The 25,878-nt window shown below is 30.7% G+C and overlaps 3 protein-coding genes across 3 annotated transcripts in view; 2 read left to right on the forward strand and 1 right to left on the reverse strand.

The window, feature by feature from the left end:
• Ance-3 (angiotensin-converting enzyme Ance-3) overlaps positions 1–25,878 on the reverse strand; it is a 97,914-nt gene that overhangs the window by 52,912 nt on the left and 19,124 nt on the right. The window contains exons 7-8 of the mRNA XM_077441982.1: positions 22,521–22,764; positions 22,336–22,434 (exon numbers count right to left, since the gene is read on the reverse strand). Of these exons, the coding sequence (XP_077298108.1) occupies positions 22,336–22,434; positions 22,521–22,764 (343 nt within the window). The remainder of the gene's footprint in view (positions 1–22,335; positions 22,435–22,520; positions 22,765–25,878) is intronic.
• LOC143919607 (uncharacterized) lies at positions 3,887–5,764 on the forward strand. Its single transcript, XM_077442004.1, has 2 exons — positions 3,887–3,987; positions 4,111–5,764. The coding sequence occupies exons 1-2, from the start codon at positions 3,976–3,978 to the stop codon at positions 5,347–5,349; spliced, it is 1,251 nt and encodes a 416-aa protein (XP_077298130.1). The 5' UTR covers positions 3,887–3,975; the 3' UTR covers positions 5,350–5,764.
• Vajk1 (chitin-binding protein vajk1) lies at positions 20,684–21,968 on the forward strand. Its single transcript, XM_077429180.1, has 2 exons — positions 20,684–20,695; positions 20,820–21,968. The coding sequence occupies exons 1-2, from the start codon at positions 20,684–20,686 to the stop codon at positions 21,966–21,968; spliced, it is 1,161 nt and encodes a 386-aa protein (XP_077285306.1).

A 25,878-nucleotide genomic window follows, 5' to 3' on the forward strand; every position in this document is an offset into this window, starting at 1 on the left:
CACAGCAGTGGTTGAAATTGAATTTATGACATGAAACTAAATTAATTAAGTCATATGGAAATTTTCGCATACAAATGATACAACGGCCGTAAAATGAATTGTATAATGATAATAAACGGTTGTGGTTTTCGACGAAATTAAAACAAGCGCTCAGGTAGAAAATTTCAATTTTACGTATGATTTTCATTTTGGCGTAGTAAAGTCATAGTTGAGTTGGTTTTCATCGTGTGTAAATCCTTCTTGGTAATAAAACGCGTCCGTTGTGTATCTGGCCACGGTCTAGAAATTTAGTGCGAAAACGACCTCGTATTCCTCAACTGATGGAAGTGATAAAGCCTAATAGCGCATTATTGAAGAATTCCAAAAATTCTATTGGTCGGAAGTTTGGTTGAATTCTGCGGATGTCATCGGCGCCAAATATTTTCAGTTTCAATTTTTGAAATTAAGAAACAGCGCGCAAAATTAAAGATGCACATTTGTAATGTATAAAAAGTGTATGTACGTGATTGGAAACTGCTATGTATTTTAAAACCTCCTATTATTTCTCTGCGTAGCGGTTTGCATATTCTTGATCTCATTTACTTCCGCTAAAATTATGAAATGATTTATAACACTTGCTTCCATTTATGTAACGAAAATTGAGAATGATTTGAACTTCCTCTTTGATTTTTTTCAATTGAATTTATCCAGGGTTAATTGTTTATATTTTACTATTATTTAAACCGATACTTTTTTTGTGATACTCGTACATACATATGTGTATATATGTACATACATATGTACGATGATTTAAATCATAAAATTCAAAAAAATTATTAATATTTCAAAATAATTGTTTTTAATTACATTTTCTGACGCGAATAAATGTTCTGAAATAATTTAAAAAATAAAATGACTAAACTGTAATTTTTTAAAAAAATCTTCAAATTTAAATTCATTTAAATGTTTATGACCCTAGTCAATATTGAAGTTCAAAATGGAATTAGTATAATTAATAAAAAATAATAATTGAAATAAACCATCTGAAACTATTCTTTGACTGCTATTAAGAAATTTCTGAAATAAATGTTAACAAATTCCAAATTAATAATTAAAAAAGATCTTGTTAAAAACACTAGGCCATACATTGTGAGGACTTATTTTTTTAATTGAATCATTTTTGAAAGTTAAAATGAGGATTTGCTGCGATAATAGCGTGATCGGTCATTTTCATCTTACATTAAACATAATCCATCTACTACCTGTAAGGGTCATAATAAAAATAATCATGCAATTATGTAAAATTAAAATAGAAGGAACAAAAATAAATTTTTACAAATAGAATTTTTTTGTGAATAATAAATACATTGTGTATGTGAAACTAAATTCGCCCCGAGAGGGAGGCCATGAAACCCATGGCATCCGCCTATGATATGTACATATAAAGATCAGAAGGTAATTCAAATGGCATCAACATATCTATTTTATCTTTTAACTTTGTATACAGATGGTAAAAATGAAATCGTATTTTAATTAATGGTGTTTTGCAATGAAAAATTTCGATTACCCGATAAAATATATTGTTCATCGTTTACATAAGAAGTGATCGATTAAATTATCTCACTGGATTAAATATGGATATTAGCCAGTTGGAAATTAAAATGTTCCGCAATGTAATGATTGGATTTAAAAATTATATAATATAATGAAATATGCGTATGAATATGACACAGAAAATGTGTCAACCGTTGATTTACTATATGCTGTTTACTTATTAACATACGTATGTACATAGGAATGTCTAATCAATGAAAGATTTTATCATTTATTGATTATCTAATGATATAGATTTTTTTTTGATTATGTTGGTTTTTTAAAGGCAGCATTAAATTCTAGTTCGCAGTTTGATTTTATCGAATTGTATTTTATATATGAATGCAAAAAAAGTTAATTATGTATGTCGTAGAAAGTGAGACAATGGACAGCAATATTAATTTATTGCAAATTTTCTATAAAAAATGTGAATATTATTTACGAATCAAGTTTTTTTATTATGTTTTACGACTAAATTATGGAATATATGTAGATATACATATTTATGTATGGATAACATTATGGTTAATTTGTGAATAAAGTAAAAATATTTTAATTTCATTATTTCGCATATTGCAGGAGAATGAACGTACTCACACGTATTGTACATATATTTATAAAATTGAAAAATTACCCTGCAACTTTTTTAATTACTATCCCTTTTTGTCCTCCATTATACTTATGGCTTTTTCCAACCAACAACAATTAAGTTTTTTGATATTAAAGAACTTTTAAATCCCTTAGTTCAATTGCAATGGATCTATAATAATTAAAATATAATTTGTTTTTGATTAGTTTGTTTCATATATGTACCTACATTACGATAGTAGGCATCTGTACCACTTTTCAAAATAAAAATATTTAGAAGAATTTATAGTGCAATCAACAAGTCGGTTTGGTTTTGCTCAACATGTAAATGGCACGCGTAAAGGTACTAACTTGCGTGCTACTCAGGCAATTACCAACAAATGCGTTCGATTAGACAGAAACAGTTCAAATGAGTGTAAGATGGAAAAATGTACTTACGAGAGGCCGATTATGTATTTTGGTCTACTTACGAAATTATATTATTCAACATGAGATCCAATTTGATCTTGTCATTGGTCGATGTATGTACATGACACATTGTTCGGAAAATTCGTCGTGGGTACCTAAACTAGAATGTTTTGTTAGTTTTTCGCAATCGCAGGTTTGATTTTAATCGACAAACATACGTGACGGGAAACCGCTGAGTGATATGTCATTGGAAGTTTTTAGTGAGCGTTTTTTTTTTTTACTCTGTTCGATTGCAAAACTGCATTTTTTGACGTACAAACTGGAGAATATTCCTGTATCGTGGTGACAATCTAGTCTTGCGTTACGACTGAGCTCTGAAATAACATCTGATCGATTTACTTCCTTTGTATACTATTACCGACATATAAAGAATTCGAGCAGATTTCATTTTTTATTATAATAAAATAAAAACATATGTATGTATATAAGAATTTTGAAATTAGATTGCTACATAAAAATTATTTATAAAATTATACGCATTTCATACTTGTACGGTTTTATCAAAATAGCACCAATGCAATTTTTATGCAAATGAACTCATTCCTAACTTACGATATAAAAGATAATTCGATTTATCCAAACAATGCGATATTTTTACTGGACTGTTGAAATTTTTACCATTATTAACATAAATATTGGAATGATTACAATATTAACCATATATGTATGTATAATTAATAGAAATTTCAATAGAATGCAATGTTATATTGCATAATTTTAAGTAACGAATATGCATTGCATCTAATGTAAAAATGTCAATCAGTTTGGAAGTTTTTTTTCATTTTGATTTAGTATAAAATTACTTGAGTATTATATATTGTTTCAATAATCATATTGAAATTATTCACTATTTATTATTTGTAATTAAATAGTAAGATATCGAATAAATTTATAATGTACATATGTATGTATGTTTGTTTGTACGAGAAACTTGAACGCGCGGTTAAGAGGAAAACCTGATTCCGAACACCGACGCAAATTTTCTTGGCACAAGACGCGCAAATGATATAATTCGATCGGCGGGAGGGAAAAATCAAATGTAAACGACTTTGTCGTGTGTCGTAACGCTTGAAAAGTTTTCGGATACGGATGTGCGAGTCCGGTCACATTCGCATCGACCGGTGCCTACGATCGCCTACGACGGAATGCATTTGGAATGTGAGGCCGTGGTTACGGGCTCGATGCCAACCGATACTTAACGAAAAAGGCGGCTGCCGAGGAGAGGCGAAAGTGTAACCAGCGCTTTTGTTGCCGTTTCAGTATATAAAGGTGGTGGTAAGGTGTAGCCGTCATCCATTCGCGTTCAGAAACTCACTGGCTTCAGTGCTTCTACTAGGCTAAAGCACCATGAAGCTCTCGGTTAGTTTGTACACGTATAATAAATCTATATGATTCGTGCTGATTCGATGCAAAATATAACAGTGAAAGTGTTATTGAGTGACTTGGTAGTGTTATTATTAATCAGATGAATTTTTTGTGCAGGTCGTAGCTGCATTTTTGGTGTTGGCGCTGATAGGCGTGCACGGGGAAGAAGAGAAGAAACCGGTGGCGGATTCTGCCGCCAAAGAATCCGACAAACAAGAAGTTGCTTCCGATGAGAAAAAACATGAGAAGAGAGGACTCTTCGCTGACTTTGGCAACTTCGATCACGGTTTCGGAGGTGGAGATCACGGTTGGGGTGGCAGCCTTGGCACCTACGGAGGATCTTTCGGTCACGAATCTGGTTTCTCACTAGGTGCTTCCGATTTCGGCGGTCACGGACATGAAGAAGTACACAAAACCATCACTGTGCTCAAAAAAGTACCAGTACCTTATCCCGTAACAAAGCACATTCCGTACCCAGTAGAAAAGCACGTTCCATATCCAGTAAAGGTTGGAGTACCACAGCCGTACCCAGTCATCAAACACATTCCTTATCCAGTTAAAGAGTACGTCAAAGTTCCAGTTCACATTCCTCAACCTTATCCAGTTGAAAAGAAGATACCTTATCCCGTTCATGTTCCGGTCGAAAGACCCGTACCAGTCAAGGTATACATTCCCCAACCCTACCCAGTAGAAAAATACATACATGTGCCAGTAAAAGTACCAGTTCCACAACCTTACCCAGTTGAAAAGCACATTCCATACCCCGTGAAAGTTCCAGTCCATGTGCCTCACCCTTACCCAGTCGTAAAGGAAGTACCATACCCAGTCAAAGTACCAGTCGACAGGCCCTATCCAGTTCATGTACCAAAACCATACCCAGTTCCAGTAGAGAAACCAGTGCCTTATCCAGTCCATAAAGCAGTACCTTATCCAGTCAAAATACTAGTAGATCGCCCTTACCCCGTCCATGTTGACAAACCAGTGCCTTATCCCGTCAAAGTAGCAGTGCCAGCACCTTACCCAGTCGAAAAACAAGTACCTTACCCTGTTGAAAAACTAGTACCTTTCCCCGTAAGAGTACCAGTAGATAGGCCCTACCCAGTTCACATCGAAAAGCACATTCCAGTGACCGTCGAAAAACCAGTGCCGATCCACATAAAGGTACCAGTCCCGGTGCACGTATCAGAACATCACGGAGGTCAAAATTTCGGAGGTCAAGATTTCGGAGGTCAAGATTTCGGAGGTCAAAATTTCGGAGGTCAACATTTCGGAGGTCAAAATTTCGGAGGACAGGACTTCGGAGGTCATGACTTAGGATCAGAAAGCTACGGCTCAGACCATCATGATGGCTACTAATTCAGAAGTAGGAAGTTTATGTAACAATGAATGTGATATTTATGATATGTATTGGATAATGCATCGATAATTGTGACCCCGCTGACGCTCAAAGAGTCATAGTTTCACTCGACACTAACAGAGGTGAAAGATACTCTGGAGTCGCATCAATGGACACAAAACCGCACATTATCATGCATATACTAATAATCGTTTAGTTTATAAGAGATGCACATAATCTTAGTATAATGCTCATGAAACCATTTTTTTTATTGATTGTTGTAAATATGTATGTTGAAAAAAAATTTATTTTGACTAATTGTTAAACATGTTCTTTTCGCAGTCATTAAAATGTACCTGTGTATGTTTAACAATATATGATGAATGATATAAAAATAAATTTTACGTTAATCAACTAAAATGTTGATTAAAATATATGTATTTTGTTTTCTTTTATTTTAATTTTCACCGTAAATTGAATAAAAAAATTGTTGTATAATATTATATATCTAATTTGAAAGTTTTCAAAATTAAAATTCAACTTAAAATATTAAAATTATTCAGTAAACATTAAAATTATTCAATGCCGCAGATAAAAAAAAATAAAAAAAAACGATTTCCTTTTTGGTTTGTATTGAAAAGATATTGGTTAACATCCAAAACATTGTTTGATCTTATCAAAGCTAAATAATTTATATTTATAGCTCACGAGCACAAATGCACAAGTTCCCTTTAAACTCGTGCAATTGTAAATATTTACTTTCCATTAATATTGCACAACATTTGACACACATAAATGTGAATCCAAATCATTATATAATATAACGCAGTCGCAATAATTTTCTTTAAGACAAGCGCAAATCGACATCGTCATTTTACAATTTCTCATACAAATCATAGTATATAAAAACCACGTCCATGTAAAAAATAGCATCGCTTTCAAATTCAAATAAGAACAATCTACATAACATAATTAAATCAAGTTTGATTGACACTTCATATCGACAATGTAGTTTAAGCTACAACTTTGTCAAGAAAGTTGCTCAATAAAAGCACCGGTGGTTTACACATGTATTGTTTTATATTTGATTAAATTTTAAACCATTTCGTTATCATTTTGTATGTAGGAGTACACCCTTAATGTATAGGTATTGTGTAATATTTATCGAAATATTTGTAATTGAAAGATGATATACGTAAATAAATAGTTGATGCGGAAATCACCTCAATGCATGTTGATTTATTTTCATTTAAAAATAACACACACTAAATAAATACCAAGACTGTTTAAGTAAACAATTTCTCGTTAGTGTTACACGGTGACATATATCCCAATGAAATCTAACTTCTAGCGTATTGATGATGTAACAACGTCAATAAGAGAAATTGAGGATACGTCGTTGACAAAGTAAACAGTATTTTAAAATACAGAAAAAGGCTAATCGTTTTCGAAATCTTCCATTAAAATCAAAATAATTAAATACACAAGTTCGCACATTAACGAAATCCAGCAAAGTGATACAGTGATAAAAATATGCGTTATATAATATCTAATGTTTTATAATTTTTTTTAACTTCGCATTTGGTGTACGTATGTAAATTTATCTCAATTTCTAATAAATCTCATAGACTTAATGAATACAGATACTAACTAATCGCTTAACTTATGTAACACACGCTGTGAGTCTATCTATCAGTTCTAATCTCAACCGAGTACATTTTAAAATATATTATACAATCAAATAAATGAGCCCGATTTGTAGTCGGTATCGTTTAGGGCAGTGGTTTCCAAACTGGGAGGCGCGCCTCCCAGGGGAGGCACCAAAACTTTTTAATAAAAAAATAATTTTCATACCATAATATCTACAAATAAATAAAACTTATATCGTAACTTAACAGTAAAAATTCAATGCATGAATGTTTATTTTTATTTTTCTTTCATCTTTATATATATGTACATTTAATTCTTATAAAAAATTATCCTATTATATTATATTAAAAGAATGAGTTGGATATGTTTTCACTTTCCAAAGATTTCTGGGCCACAGCTAATATTGAAGCAAGTAAAAAATTTTTTACTGACCACTTGGATGGTTTAGTGCTGCATTTTTCCAATTATTTCGAAGACCTTGATTTCTCAAAGTGTTTGTGGATACAGAATCCATTTAACTACAATGAAGAAGACGAATTCGAGCTGACAACCATCGAAAAAGAAAAATTGATAGAATTATCATGCGATAGCTCACTAAAACAAAAGTTTCAAAATGAAACCATAATTCAATTTTGGATGAACCTTAGTGGAGAGTATGAACCTTTGTATTGCAAAGCAATGCAAGTGCTTCTACCGTCTGTAACGTCTTATTTATGCGAAACGGGCTTTTTGGCACTAGCTGCAATGAAAACTAAACATCGGGCCAGGTTAATAGTCGAAAAGGAGTTACGAGTGGCACTTTCCATATTGCCCCCAAGATTTGATAAACATTGTGCCAATAAACAACAACATCCTTCGCATTAAATTTTGATGTGTTAGATGTAGTTTAATTAGTAATTTAATATACGTATTCGTATAAATGTTATAGCAAAACCTTTTTATTATTCTGTCTATTGTAGTGTTCAGTATTTTTTTTTTAAATAAAGGTTTATTATTTAAAACGTGTTTATATTATTATATATATTAAAAAATAAAAGGTAGGGAGGCGCGGAAAAAAAAGAGAGGCGTAGTTTTTAGAGAGACGTAGTAGCATAATGTTTGGAAACCGCTGGTTTAGGGCGATAGTTGAAAACAAGAATAAAAAGAATTTTTATTTTAGTTTCCGCATATTTTAGGAAAACAATGTGATCATTAATTGAATGACTGTTACATACGTTGCCGGAAAATATGGGTCAAATCTAGACATTGAATGTAAGATATCCAAGAAAAAATAGAATGTTTAAATGTTGTGCGTTTCTTTAATTTCACAATATGTTTTTCCTATTGAAATGTATGTACGAAGGTAATCGCTGAATAATAGTGAGAAAATCAATTGTTTATGTTGCAAATCTTGCGGATAGGGTTTCTTAGTTAAAAATAACCTTGTGTTTTTTTTATATAAATGTATACATATTTTCAGTCATATTTTAATTCAACTCATTTGTCAATTAAAATAATCTACAAAATTTATTTAAAGAAAAAGCGCCATCTATAATCGACAGCATATATTTTTGATGGAAAGTAAAGAGCAATGCCATTTTCAACACGTAGTTAATAAAGCGAAAATGAAAGTGAAGCGAAAATTGTATCGGATAAAAATTTCAGATGTCAGTTTTATTAAATTGCCTAAAATTATATATGTATATATATATATATATATATATATATATATATACATATACATATGTATGTATATGTACAAAAGCATTGTATTTTTTTTCTATATACTCACTTTATATGTATTCGCATATTAAATATATTTAGAAACACAATTGAAACTCAAACTAACCAGAAGCCTCTGTGACCAATATAAAAGTATGAAAAACAAAATTCGATAATGAAACGTAGATTGGCTATGAGAGCATTTTCGATACAAATCGAGAGCTTACACAAGACAAAAATTCTACTTTCGGTTGTTGGATTTTGTTCAAAAATTTTTAATTACTTAATATCACCATAAATATTATAAATATAAAATTTCAAGAAGATAGAAATAATTTCAAAGATCGAAATAAAATAATAAAATATTGTTATATAATTACAATTTCCGGTTTATGAATTCTAACCAAATGATCACATAGAGAATACATATTTATATAATTTTTCAGCTTGATACGTTTAGTGGCGTGGGAAAAACTTTTGGAAACATTTTTGACTTTTCTAAGAGGAAAAAATTCTTCTTTCGGTTTATTAAATTCAATGTTTTTTTTTTTATAACATTAATACAGGAATTATACGTGAATTTTCTCGTGAAGTGCACACATATTTAAAGGGTCGAAAAAAAAGTGGAAGAAAATTTGAACAAGAGTAAACTGCCATTTCCGGTTAACGGGTCCTCACCAAATTTTATGTATGTATAACTTGATTTTAAACTTGAACATCTAGATAAGAAATTTAAATTCAATACACCTAAAGGTTTCTGAGAAAAACATAAAAAAAACCTCAATTCTCTAGAGTAATTGAGGTTTTTAAGTATTACTTATCATTGAGGTTCGATAAAATTTATTATCTCTAACATGTTATATGTTAAAGATTTCAGTCTGATTCGTTGGACGGCTTGGGAAATAATTGAATACAAAAATTTAAAAAATAGAGGATACCTTTATATTTATGTACATACATACATATGTACATAAGGGAGCTATCATTTCAGGTCAACTTAAAAGTTTGAGAAAAAATTAAGTCTTATCGATTAGCATTTCAGTAACCGATACTAAGTTTCAATTCGATGGGACAAACGGTTTTCAAAAAATCCCCAAAATACACATTTTATCTAGACATGAAAAAACGATCAGTAATCGATTCTGAGTTCAAATCACTCAAAATCTCGAGTTCGAATTTTCGTATGATCTCAAAACTTCATCTATTGTTACTACGTATATATTATATATGTATGTACATACGTAGATACAGTAAAAATAGAAAATGATCAGCAGATTAGTAGTTATTATATATATAAGATGTATCGTGAACAATAAAAAGCAATTGATTCGAAATCGGAAAATCAATTGTAACTCAAAACAACTTGGACAAAAACACAACGAATTCACCAATATATTGATATTTGATAGTGACAATTCTAAAATCTAATATATAATTTAGAAAGAGACCTTGTATGTAAGTATGTAAGAAAATATGTAATGTTGGTTGGGAACTGTTCGGAAAGTTTCTATGACGACGATTCGATTTTTTTTTCGATTTAAATAAATTTAATAAAAAAATCAAATGAATATTTACTATTAGATTCGCCATGATTAAGCTTTATATTATAAATACAGAGCAAAGCCGGGTTAAACAACTAGTGATTTATATTTTAAATAAAAATACATAAATTATAAGAGTTAATAATATAACGTTATAATTAAATCATCAAAAATTCATTGACACAGTTAACGAGCACTTTTCCGGTCTAACTGTGTACGTCTTCCGCTAAGATTTTCCATTGCGAAATATACTCCAGGTGAAAGACAACACGATGAGACGATTGAGAATCTGTATCCATTGTCAACAACGAGATAATAATATTATTGGGTTGAAATAAAAAGTCATCAAACTCCCACGATCAAATATCCCGTCAACGATAGTTGAAAAGGTAGCAACACATTATGTACATATTTCCGGCGGCTTATTAAACGCGGTTCTCACGCGCGCATTTAAATATTCCTGAAAAAAGTATACAACATGGCTGTTTTTTCGTTTCGAAAGATCATGTAGTAAATGTCTTAACTTTAACTTACATTTATATATTTATTTAGAACATATGTATGTACATAAAGTCGTATTTGCAGTTGGGTACTAGCACGCTTTGCAGGCAGTTACGTTTAAGAAAACGAGTTTCCTTACACACGGAAATCGAGAGTGAAGAGCAAGTAGTAATCTACATGTTCATGTTATTTATATAGAGAGCCGCCGAGAGGAATCCCGGGCCCTGGAAAAATAATAACTAAAAAAATATCTTATCGATATATTTTTAAAATACGAAAAATCTGTCAGAACATTAAAAACAAGTTCGAATTTTCGCATGATCACAAAACTTCATCTATTGTTACTACGTACATAGATAAAGTAAAAATATATAAATACATATACATATGTTGGTTGTTATATTTTAAAATAAGTATGATATATCAGGTACGATTTCACATGGACACAGAGAATGCGCGGATCGAAAAATAATATATATGTAGCATTCAATAAATAAATGTATATCTATGTAGAATAATATAAAATATCAATATCGGTCAGTTGAACGTTCCGGCACGGATCCTGGAACTTTACTCCAACTTCTGTTTATACAATACCCCTACAAATATACATACGTACATACATATATGTACATATACAGTTAATTTGTGGATACATGTTAGAACCGAATAAATTTAAAAAATTAAATTACCATTAGATGACCCTAATCAAATATACAAATTAATGAGAAATGAGAACAAGAATACATCATCTTGTATTAAAATTGCGTCTAAGATAATTGATGGATATTCGATTCGTTGCTGATTTATACGCTTCGAGATTAAAGTTTCGTGTGCCTAATTATCCATATTAAAATATTATGTAAGATACCAATACAAGTATATACATTTTACACTGATTATATGCCAAGTCGTACAGATAGTAGATATTGTGAATATATGCATTTTTTAAGAATAATTTGCGTAGAAAGCTATTTGCTGATTACAAATCAAACGTTATTTACCTTAATTGGTCTAAAATAACATGTACCTACTGAATCTTATTATAAACTCATTTACCTCAAATATGTATGTATGTATGTATATAAACAATTCCACGGCCTGCATACAATGTATAATATATAATATATTACTTTTTACTTAAACCATTTTTGCATAGACTCTAAAAATACAAATTAATAAATTACGAACTAATAATGACATGACGTAATTTCTCGCATATATTATACGTATGTACAAAGTTTTATGAGAGCGTGTCAAATGTTGACATGTCACAAATATTGCGATTTTTTATTGTTCTTAGGATAGGTATATTATGTTATTATTTTAACCAAAACTGAAGTCAGTTTCGACCGTCACTGTTACGCTCTCATAAGTCTTTTAAACCGGGAATTAATGTGGAAATTCACTTACGTGAAACACGTAAAGTACCCTAACTATTTACCTTAACGTGTGTCGTAAAACAAGTACGATTAAAAATTCTGTGTTTTTTTAAAAGCAGAAAAAGATTCCTTGTCAACGTGATTGATTGATTGCTATATGATTGAATTGATTGAAACAATAAATGAAATGCTTTTGATATGAAATCTAGAAAATTGTAAATAATTCATCCAAAATATTTATAATACATGCATACATTCATTTAATATTTAATCAAAAGTATTTCTAAAATATCGATTCAATAATGAGTACATCAACTAGAAAAGCTTTTGAAAATTGAATTGTAATCAGAAAATGCCTCTACTCATATTATATGTAAGCACTAGTGTTATACCCGTAGAAATCAACGGGTGGTTTCGGAAAGGAATTGATATACGAATTAAAATAAAAAAAACAAACATAAAGGAATATATATATATATATATATATATATATATATATATATATATATATATATATATATATATATATATATATATATATATATATATATATTATTTTAATTCGTATATCAATTCCTTTCAATATCAATAAATATAATCTAAGGTAAATTATAGGCACGCGCACGTATTAATAGTAATATGTTGAGTGCGCGCATTACACGCTCGCCGATCCAACCCGTTCATCCGTTCGAAATGATGAATTAATGTGTATGTTTGTATTCGTGGATGTTTGTATGTGTGTATACTCCCGCGCAGTGCATCTGACGTTGACGCCACCCGTTCCAAGTCAGGTACTCAATATCAGGATCATATTTTAGACGCTCTACACCCTCCCTCACTTCCCCGCTACCATACTTCTCCGCGTCTCATCGACACGATCGGTCGTCACGCCACATCCTTATACATAACATATACTCGGGGAATTCCAAAATTAGTTTTTTTTTAAATCTCCATATTTATCGATGCACTCACACATACCCATACATATACATTGCGTCCATTGTTAAATACATACATTTATTATTATTATTGGCCAAACTTTGTTATGAAAATTCGTAATTTCTGGTCTTAATATTCGAGTCTGGGTAAAGTTTGACATAAAATTAGCAAAAGTTTAACAACACGCGAATAAGAACATTACTAAATATCATTGTATGTATTAATTTAACTATTAAAAGTTCAAAATAAAATCATATTCGAAATTGTGTTCGGATAATTTTCCAAATAATAAAAGATAATATTTATACTTAATATACATACTAATAATATTTATTAGTATACGAATAATATTTATAACTATACTAATAATATTTATTATTATACTAATAATATTTATTAATTATACATACTAATAATATTTATTACACATGGCCCTGGCTTTCTAGGAGAAATATGATTTTATTAAAATGACAATAAATATTCATATGTGTATTATGGATATGCTAATAGAAATTCATATATTTGTATAATTGTACACATGATGCCTATGATTATAAATGTTTCTTAATTAAATAAAAAGGATAAAATTATATTTGAAAGTTCGTACATACACATTTCACCAATTCAAAAATTATACAGTGCTAACATTAAACCCTAAAATATGTAAGTAAAAAGATTCGAACGATTCGAAAATGATACTAGAACATTGTTACATTTCTAAATCCATTTTAAATTCAAACGATACGCTAAATAATTTATCGAGCGATTTTCGCACGGTTGGCAGCATTAATATTGACATGCATATGCGCATCGTTACGTGACGCATAACAATTTTGAGCAATTTTCAAACCTAATTTAAAATCAGTTGGCGTTCGCAGTTAGTTCACTTTTGTGATCACATCCAAACGCATTTTCCGCAATTCTAATAATTCTAACAAATATCAATCATACAATTATGTACATAGATTGTAGACTCCCACATATCTAGATTTAGTCAAATCGATGATTATTTATTTATTATACATTTAATAATACCTACATATATGTAGTATAAAACTACCGTTTTCTGATAAAAGTGAATGGATAACACACGCACGTTTCCAATACTAATGCTGGTTTCTTTTGTGAAAATGTCGAAATCATTATGACTGGCATTTATCGGTCGATCGGTGTTTTGCGATTCGATTGTTCCTATGGATCGTGGATGGTATTACTTGTGTAATAATACTAATACATATGTAGATATTTATATTTTATTTTCATCCATATACATACATACATACATATTTGCCATAAAAGTCTAACAGTTAAACCCCAATGCGCTTTCCTGGCCAATTACAAACAATTATACAGTATCATAGATGCAGAGTGGGTAGTGTAGAATTTGCCGATATTACGTATATTATAATATCAGCAAATTCTAAATACTCATAAACTTTAATTTGCGAGAGATATGTATGTATATAAGATATCTTTTATGTACATTTTATATTCATGAATTATATTTATTTATTTTAAATACACAAACGTTGATTATATATTTATTTATCCATTATATATTAATCACTTTACGATACGATTAAATTATTTAAAAATTAAAATTTTTCAGATTAATTTTTATATGAAAAAACAAACGACAATATTTAATCGTTTTTCTAGTGAATATTCTTCACAATTTTCGGAGAAAAATTTAACCAAATCACAATTAAATGTGTTCACAGATTAAAGTACACTGATCACAATTTAAATTTTGCGAAACACAGACACTTTTACGCGACCCGAATATTGTAAAATTTAGCATGAATAACGAACAACCAAAACTTCGACTCGTTAGTTTCTAGGTAACCAAGCAACTATGTACATACATATGTATGTATGTATGTACATTGTACATATATGAATGACTTCTGTTAATTAGTTCAAAATGAAAATTTACGTTTATTTGTATTTCTTCAAAATCAAATTCTATTGATTTATCTCGATCGTACGTTTCATTTAACTTGCACGTTTCATTATACAAATTTTCGCCAACATGGGATAAAATGTTTGATTAAAATCTTTGTTCGTACATACATACATACATACAGTATACTCTCGATTATCCGGGGTAATACTGAGGAGGAAGGTCACGGATAATTGAAAAACACGGATAATCCGAATCATCAAATTTTGCCTTGGTTTCGAATATAATATCATATTTACAACACAAATTTTTATTTCATAATTTTAATACTCATTATTTATTAAGAAAAACGCTCATAGTTAAGCAAATAAGTGGTCGTGAGTAGTTATGTATGTAGTACTAGTGTTGTACTGTTTTATGACTAATGTAATCACTGGTATCTTCTTCACTTGTAGTGTCACTCTCATTTTCTTTCTCTTGAGAAACAAAAGAAACGATATCTGCATCATTAATACGTTTAAAACCTGGATCACTTAAATCATGATTGAGGCAATCCTCAATGTTTTCCTTATCAACGTTTGCAAAATATTTTTAATGTACATTTTATGTACATTTTATATTCATGAATTCCAATAATCCACATATTTCAGATATATCATTTGCTTCATTCTCTTCAAAATCCACTGAATCAGTTTCCATGTTAGGACGAATCTTTCTCCATGATCGAACAATTGTTACTGGCTTTACTTTTGACCAAGATTGTGTTATTCCGTGTATAGCATCCAATATCATCATTTTTTTTCTAGAAATTCATCAGGTTGTTAACTTCCTCAATAAGAATTTTCAGAAGACTTTGACGATAAAGACGTTTCATTGATCATGTCACAATAGGGAGCAAAAATTTTGTAACCATAAGTCCATCGTTTGTTTTCAATATGTTTTCGTTCGGATGAGAAGGAGCATTATCTAATAACAATACTGCTTTTTTATGGCAATTCCTTATTTTTTAAAAATTCTTTCACCTCTGGAACCCATTTATTTTTGAACCAATCTTCAAAAATCTCCCTGTCCATCCATGCGCCTTTCTGACTATAATAATTAACGGAAAGAATTTTCATTTCAGTTCCATTAAAAGATCGAGGTTTCTTTGCTTTCTCAATCATCAAAAGTTTAATTTCATGAGTTCCTGATGCGTTTCCGCAACACATGATAGTTAACCTTTCATTGGAAGATTTATGTCCAGGAGCGGACTTTTCTCTCGTTGAATTCAGCGTTTTTGTCGGCAAGCACTTCCAGTATAGATAAAGCCTGTTTCATCTGCATTATAGATTTGATCGGGTTGCATATTATCTCTTTGCAAATATTCTCGAATTTCGATTCAGAATTCATCAGCAATTGAAAATAATTAAACATACGTATGTTACGAAATGATCATAAAAACTTCATCTATCGTTAATACGTACATATATAGATAAAGTAATAATCTGCACTTAATAAACGCACTTGATACTTCTTCGCTGATCAAAAGCGACTAAAAGAATTAACACAATAGTATGTAAAAGACATTTAAAAAGGTCACACGAAAATCATTTCTGTGTGACATAATTTGATTCAAATAACACGCGTGTTTACGGACGCAATCAATTGGTGCGTCTCATAATAATATAAGAAAAAAAAATAATTTTAAAAAATTAATTAATATTTTTCAAGCACGGATAATCCGCGCCCGGATAATCGACAGTATACTGTATATGTACTTTTTGTAAGAAAATGTACAGACTTCACCGATTCACTTTATTTTATATAGAAAATGATAAGTATATAAGAAATCGTCAATTAATACAATCGATTGTTTTTATAAATGAATGATGCGCAAAAACCAATTTCGAAATATGTGTTAATATTTCTAATTGATAAAAGCGTGGATCAAGGAAGTAAGACACATGCATACATATGAATTTATAATAATAGCAGTATATGTATTTACATACATATGTACATAATTTCCCTACTGCACGAATTGAATAATTTCCCCAACAGCTTAATGAATATTTAAATGCGGAAGCAAAATAAGTATAAAAAAATATAAAGTTTTATCACTTTTTGGTTATGTAATTTTTGTATTATGTATTTAATTTATTATTTATGTACACATAAAAACGTAGACTTCTTTTTGTCGTCTATAAACAATGTCGTTCGCTACTGGAGTGATTAAGTTGGCGAAATATGTAATTAATTTCAAAAAGAAAAAAATACAAAATGCTCTTAGTAGCGTTCATGGTCATAAAAATCATTGATGCGTTTAAAATAAATGGGAAAATTGCACGCGAATGGCCTTGGAAAATTCTGAAAAATTTACCGCTAAAAGTAAAATAAAGTAAAAATAAAAACGTGTACTGACTACATACATATGTATGAACTCGTAATACAGTATATTAAAAATAAATAAATTATATGCACATAAATTTTATGATTTAAAATACGTGATCATAATATTCATCTCGAGATACAATATATCAATTTATAATACAAAATTCAATAATCCTGAAAAAAATCTATATATTTTAATATTATATTCATCTCGAGATACAATATATCAATTTATAATACAAAATTCAATAATCCTGAAAAAAATCTATATATTTTTTTAAATGTAACAATTTCTTTCTGTAATGTTCGTTTAGAATTTGCGTGAATGTACGAAAAAAAAAATCAAGTTCAAATTACAAAATCGATGCGCTACGATAAATATCGAAAAATTTGCGGAAGAATTAACGGTGAAATTAGAAAACAAGAAATTCGCCAACGTGATTTATGCAAACCGATTCTGAATCGAATCGTAATCACTTAATTGGTTGGGTTTAACACGGCAATCCAATGCAAAAATATATACCATTTAAAAAACATTTATCACATACATACCCATATACAAAAGAGAAAAATATTTGAAACGTCAACAAAAATTATTTAATAAATAAATATGTATATATGTATGTATTTATATTTGGAATATATCGAATTAAAAAAGATTTGGTTTAATTAATTCATTTTGAAAACAACAAAATTTTACAAATTAAATTTTTGCAACGCATTTTTTATTGATCCTAAAATAAATCATGCTTTCTTTCCATAAAACAAATCTGATTTTAAATACAACCTATCAATCGTATTCCACCGTTAATTGATAAATGAATTGTTCATTTGCCGACATGATTTGATTTAAATTTTATTATATAAAATACAAGTAGATATAATATAACGAACAGTGAAAGTATTGTCGCACTATAATCTTGTAGTATAAAATACGTTTCCTTTTAAAATATATATATTTATGTATATATACATATATTATATATATATATATATATATATATATATATATATATATATATATATATATATATATTTTTTTTTTTTTTAATTATGTAATATTTATTATTCGAGAGAATATCCGTTTCTTTTTAGGTCACCTACGTACGTATGTAAATATGTGTATATAAATATGTATGTACATATATATATATATATATATATATATATATATATATATATATATATATATATATATATATATATATATATATATATATATATATATAAAATAAGACATTTAGAAGAATATTACCCTCGATCTTGATAATGAAATATAATGTAAAAATTTCGGACATCCATATTCAGAAAATGATAATTTTATAATGGAAAGAGATATTGAAATTTGTTACACAATTTAAAAAATCAACTCTTATTCCACATATAGCGTTTTTATAAAACAAAAGATTTACATATTGTTGCATAATTTAATTACGTGTTCGATAATTAAATTATCGGTTTCCTATGAAAATTCATTTGTTGTTTTGAAAAATTGAGCAAAAAATATCTATTCATAATTAAAATTTATGATGTGAAAATTATATAATAATTTTATTTAATGTATTTATCAATGCGAGAGAATGTTTTTATACACGGGTACTATGAATTATTGTGAGAACATTACTTTGTAGATTCCCAAATACACCGAGATTCAAAATGATAACATTTATTATATTTCTATATTATTATATGTCTACTTCCGTAGGCTGTTAAATGTTCTGCAATAATAAAACCACCAGTTGAATAAGTTGAATGCTTTCTGAGCCACGCTCTCTTGTACGGACAGCTCCAGGTAACGGAAATGAATAATCAAATTCAATTTGAACTTAAAAAGTGGTCTAAATCATTTTTTTAAATATAAATTTGAAACCCGGATTGTAAAATATACACGCAGCTTTCTGCGCCACCATCTTACTTGAATATTTTAACAGATTTAATATTACAGACTAGCATACAGTGTATGTATGTAATATTTCCCAGTATATGTACATACGTATGTATTTAGTAAACATTTAAAATTTTGAGGTCAAATATTTACAACAACCATAATATTTGTTTTGGTTATTAATTTCTATTTAATAAAATTAAGCTCTTTATCAAATATTTGGAAACACAGAATTTTTATCAATATTAAATTGTTAAAAAAACACGTATGCAATTGAGAAGAGTATTTAAAACATAAATTAAAAATATTTGTGTCGTAGATTAATGAACAGTGAAAAAATGGTTACAAAAACTACATCTGTTCATGGTAATAAAGTATTACGAATACATTTAACGCTATAGACAAGTCAATTAGCTTAGCATTTTTATTAATCTGCCATCTCATAAAAATTTTCTTTACCAATAGTCAGACAGTGTAAGGCTCACTGAGTTTCGGTGTTAATATTGCGTTCAAATACGATAATTAATGAATTAAGAAGTTGAATAAATAATTTTTTATATACTTATTTCAATTGTTTATAAAAAAAAACAACCACTTCATTATATTTTTTATAAACAAAAATACAATAAATGTGTATTTATATTTAACGACTTGTGATAATACTATAACAAAAAAAACGGCAATTAGTTTCAATAAAAAAATAAAATATTTTATTATTACATCGCGTGTTTTATTTGCGCTTGATAACATATTTTCACGCACAGTAAAATGCATATTTTATAGCGAACTTTACATGGAAACTTTATACGTATGTATTTTTAAATAAAGTAAAAATCCAAGCTCCCACACCTTAATAATGAATTGTATTTACTTTCTATTAAATTTAGGAAATATAATAAAGCTAAAGTATATACCCAGTCTTCAGCAACTACTTATTTCTTTTGAATTAATTTTTGATTAGCATTTCATTAATTTTTCAGCCAGTTACATCTAAGCGTTAATATTAAACGATAGCAATGGCGCAGCATTTGGACGCGTCCATTACAAATGAATGACGAAACTGCACAAACGATGTATCGAAATCGTTAATCATACGGTGCGTATTTGTGCAATTTTGAGTGGCCGCATTAACATCAGTTCGCACCAAAGGCACCAAAGCTTAAAAAAAACCACATAAAGACCGTTTTACATAAGAAATTCCTGGTGGGCGCGAACGGGACGACTCGTTGTCGTAGCATGCTACGAAGACGGAGCAACGAAGCGCATCGATAATCCATGAAACGAATCGTGCAAAAGCACACCTCTCTTTCCAGTTCTGGTGACTTTGGATAATGTCGGAAAAAGACAGTAGATATCAGCTTTTACCAAAGTGGTGGGAATCGCCGTAGAAAGTGCAACGCGCTTACCAGCATAAAAGACAACGCCAACTGCTACGAGGCATCAGTAGCTCGTTGCTTGTCACATCCTTCACACAGAGATACAATGAGATTGCTGGTAAGCCACCCTCAAATAAGTGATCTAATACTGTGATCAGTGAATTAAGTGATGGAGTGCACATTTGAAATATATGCATTAATGAGAGATATTTTATAGAGTTTGTTTTGTTCTCGTTTTCCAGAGCTACGTTGTGGTGGTGTGCGTGGCCGTCTTGGTTGCGGGAGCCAAGGACGACAAGGAACTCGCCACATCAGCCACCGATAGCAAGGATGTAGCCACTAAGGAGGTGGAGCCAGCTGCCGCTGACGAGAAGCGACAGGACAAACGAGGACTCCACGACTTTGGCTACGGTGGATTCGGAGGGCACGAGAGCTTTGGAAGTCACGAGAGCTACGGAGGTGGCTTCGGCGGCGAAAGCGGAGGATTCGGAGGACATGAAGAACACGTGAAGACTATCACGGTTGTCAAGAAAGTCGCAGTGCCCTATCCAGTAGAGAAGCACATCCACGTGCCCGTCGAGAAGCGCATCCCGGTGCCCGTAAAGGTTCACGTCCCGCAACCCTACCCCGTCTACAAGACCATCCCCTACCCAGTCAAAGAAATCGTCAAAGTACCGGTGCACATCCCCAAGCCATACCCGGTCACGAAGAACGTTCCATACCCAGTCAAGGTACCAGTCGATAGGCCCGTCCCAGTCAAAGTGTACATTCCCCAACCGTACCCCGTGACCAAACACATCCCATATCCAGTCAAAGTACCAGTACCACAACCCTACCCAGTCACCAAACACATTCCAGTACCGTACAAAGTACCAGTCCATATACCAGCACCTTACCCAGTCGAGAAGATTGTTCACGTAGCCGTCAAAGTACCAGTCGACAGGCCTTACCCAGTCCATGTACCAAAACCATACCCAGTTCCAGTAGAAAAACCAGTACCATACCCAGTGGAGAAACACGTGCCGTACCCAGTCAAGGTACCAGTCGACAGACCAGTGCCAGTTCATGTGGATAAACCAGTACCTTACCCAGTCAAGGTACCAGTACCAGCACCATACCCAGTTGAAAAGGTCGTACATGTTCCCGTTGAGAAGAAGGTACCGTTTGCTGTCAAGGTACCTTATGACAGGCCTGTGCCTTACACCGTAATCAAACACGTGCCCTACACTGTCGAAAAGAAAGTACCATATGAAGTCAAGGTACCTTATCCAGTACATGAAGTACAACACAAAGAAGAATCAAGCTATGAGGGTAGCGATGGAGGCTTTGAATATGAAGGACATTCCGGATCCGCAGGGGAAAGCTTAGAAGAAGCCCACCATGGCTATTAATCTTTACCCCACAAAAATGTTACCTATTTATCTCGTTTTAAGCTAATCCAAATATTTTAATGTTTACCTGCTATTGATTGAACTAGACTGATTTCCTTTTTTATACGAGGCAAAAATACCATTCTGTCACTACCGAATAAACGTATGTTTAGTTACCAAAAATATATGTCTTTTCTTTTACCACCGATAGAACACAGCATAATACATATACATATGTCCAATTCTACATAGCTCTCTAAATTTGTTTACTCGCAAAAAGAGAAAGGTGGATAACACTTGATGAGCACACGTTGCATTTTGCACTTGTCGTGTAGTCATGCCGATAACGATCACGCATAAAAGATACGCGGAAGAAATTTTCACTTACCGAATATAAGGAATGTTGGCTGGAACGTGGTATTTGGAGCCTGGATCGAAGTCCATTTCTGATCTCAAAACCGGAGGCTTGATACCGCTATACTGTTCTCTGCAAAAAATAAAATAAAAAGTGTCTCAAACAATGGTCACAGAAACGAAACACAACGCTCATTTGGGAATAATAAGAGCAATCACCTAAGTCGCCACCAATGGCAATTGTATTGTTCTTTTCTGATGTTTTTCGAGAACACATCCCATCTCCACTTGTCCATTGTCAAAGCGAACGGCAAAAACGCCAATTTATCCATGGCCATGGCGAATAGGAAATTAGTGTCATGCGCCAAATCATCAACAGATTTCTGCACAAGTCCCAGAGTTTGCAAATGACGCGGACTGGATACAGACAAAGCTATAGCTTCGCCCAAAGCTTCGTGGAAAGCTGTAATACATACATATGTAGATAGAATAAAATAAAATAGAATACATCTAATAGCACACACTTACATAATTCACAGTTACATTTCGCACGACTTAGCTTAAATTACATAACCGATGAACATAGGAAAAGCCACCGTAACGTATGCATACACGTAATACCGGTTTTATATACGTCAATAAATTATATCAAATCGATCTAGACCGGTGAGAGTGTTAATATTACATACATATATAAATAAATTGTATGCTAGTACATACATACATACATACATATGAACGTATATTATACATCATTTTTTTCTCATAAAAAAATAATAGTAAATAATGAAAGGCGAAATCGAATACAAAACGAAAAATTAATTGGTTTAATTCATAGCGAAATCGGAAAAATCAGGTAAAGCAATAAATAATATGTCACAGCTCATGAAATACACATAGAATGTAATTTATTCTTAACGAATTTTCTGTGTACATATTTTTGTTTGTAAATTCATCAAAATTTAGAACTGTTGGTAAACGTTTACTATTATTAATGGTAAAAATTATTTCACCGGATAAACGCAATGCTAAACTTCTGCTGAAAGCGGCTATAAACTACACATTAATTTGTGCGCATATTAAAATCATTTACAATATCATTCAATTTTGTAATATTATACAAAATATATCAAACTGTAAGAAACGCCATTCAGTCAAGCTTTCAGGTTTTAAATATCTTCATATTAATTAAAAATAATTAAAAAACGACAGCTGATGTAATTGAAAACCGGAAATAGAAACAGTCAATATTATTTACAGATGAATTCAAGTCAACTATACACTTTCAGTTTTCTCTGTTTTAGATAATTTTTTTCAAAAAGCAACATTTTTCTTTGCTTGTAAAACAAATTATTACTATAAAAACACCTAACATGGATTAAACTACATACTATGTATGTACATGCAAGTCTTGAAGAACAGCGTTGATTAACTTTAAAATGGATAATTTAAGATCTATTTAAGAATTTGATGTTTTATGTGCATATCTATCGGTGAAGTTGATTCAATGGAGATGTATGTACATCCATACATATGTATGTATGTATGTACATACATACATATGTGCATAGATGCACGGATAGAAGAACAGGAGTTTCATTTTAACGATATTGTAACAGTACATACATATAACGACCATCGTTATAAAGCCTCGCATAATCGCAATCATAAAACAAAGTAGGCAACTTTTGAAAGTGATTATCAATTCTAGATCGAGTGAATTTCCTCATTCATTATACTATAAAACGGTAATTCACTTTCCTGCTCAATTTTTATACCCCGATAAGCTGAACGAATACACGGAACCGAAACGATTTCTCAATACGATTATAATAAATCGACTGTGAATAGCACATAGCCCAATATTTTGTTGTACATATGAATGTATGTACGTATGTACATACACCCGGTGAACAATTCTTGCTGAAAGCGATGATGCGCACGAACGATCGTCTTCATTGAACGTGTTTCTTTGCCTATTTTTTTTTCATTTATACTTTCGACACGCATAAAAAAAATAAAACAAAAACTTTCAATGTGCATTCGCCGTGCATCGACTTGAATTTATATGTAATTGAGTATGGATAAGTAAGTAAAAGAAATTTTTCCGAAAATTCGTCGGTCGTTGACGCGTTGCTTGCGATTTTTCTAAAAAAACAGCACGTGTCCAAGTGAATCAGCAACAATCTTCATTGTGTGTGTCGTATTATTAATCAAAAGCAAATAACGTAATTCACTAATGTATAATACTTTCACTTGATTCGAGCTAGTCGTACGTACGAATCGGTTCTTCTTTGATCGTAAACAAACATCGAATTTACCAACTTTATACGATTACATTACTCAAGAACAATTCTCAATCTAGATCTCATTGACGATATTACCTTCGATTATTTTTAAATATGAGTACATTATTGTTTCTCGTTGCTTGTTATTGAAGGCATTACCCACACATACATACATGTACATTGACCTATGTATGTACTCAGTTATATCTTGAGCATACTCGATTTTCGCATTATGCAATAACTGCAGCTCTCAAATACTCTTAATTGCGCTCGCATTGCTCCGAAAACGGCCTTAAATCTCATTTCAAAATCTAACGCAGATTTCATTACATGTTTGCCAATAAATCTTTTCGGAAAATTGAAAATTTCATAAAGAGAAACTTGCGCGCACATTTTTCGTCAGTATGTAATTTATAACTTAAGCTTGAGCTTACAATATCAGAATTTGACCTAATTTCAATTTACATATAGACTTCTTATATAAACTACTGAGCAAAATCGTCATCCCATCCCACTAAACAAACATATTTTTTTTAGTAATGGAAACTCCAACTGTAAAAACTGTTATAATGGAAAAACTATTATAATATGTGTGGAAGAAATTTTCCATCGTTACCCGAAATATGACAGACTTTTAACAATGTAAATTATAGCAGAAATACAATTTTATTTTTAAATAAATTCTATGGATTTGTAACAGTATCGATATAAATTAAAAATTTTGATAATCAGAATTTTTAAGTTCTTAACAATTCAAAAATTTTGAAAACTTGTATTTTTTCAGAGACAGATGTGTAGAGTGTGGTCATTCTGTGATGTTTATGAAATACATATAATATGCTTTTAAATTTAATTTTAAATATAAGTATAAAACACTTATAACTATATAACCTAAATGTTGTTTATAACAGAATTTCAAGACAGACTTATTTCTCATCCAAAAATATTTTAGAAGTCTTGCCAATACATAATTTATATTTCCCCATTTAAAAACTATTATAATAACTGTTACATATAATGGAAACTCCAACTGTAACTGTAAAAGTAAACATTCAATATAATGTAAATATAAAAATATAAAATGGTTGATTCTACATAGTCCCTGAATAAATTATAGTTGAGGGGTTTTAATATGTATTGAAGCCATTGTTAATCTATTGAAAAACATCTTATTAAATGAAAAAAATAAACAATAGCATTTAAATTGTATACCATATTGAAATTTAAATTGGTTATCGTGCCACTATTATAATATGTTTGGAGTACAAAGTTCATTTTGTTAAAGTTTA

The sequence above is a fragment of the Arctopsyche grandis genome, chromosome 1 (assembly GCF_051622035.1).
Source record: "Arctopsyche grandis isolate Sample6627 chromosome 1, ASM5162203v2, whole genome shotgun sequence".
In the NCBI taxonomy this organism is placed as follows: Eukaryota; Metazoa; Arthropoda; class Insecta; order Trichoptera; family Hydropsychidae; genus Arctopsyche; species Arctopsyche grandis.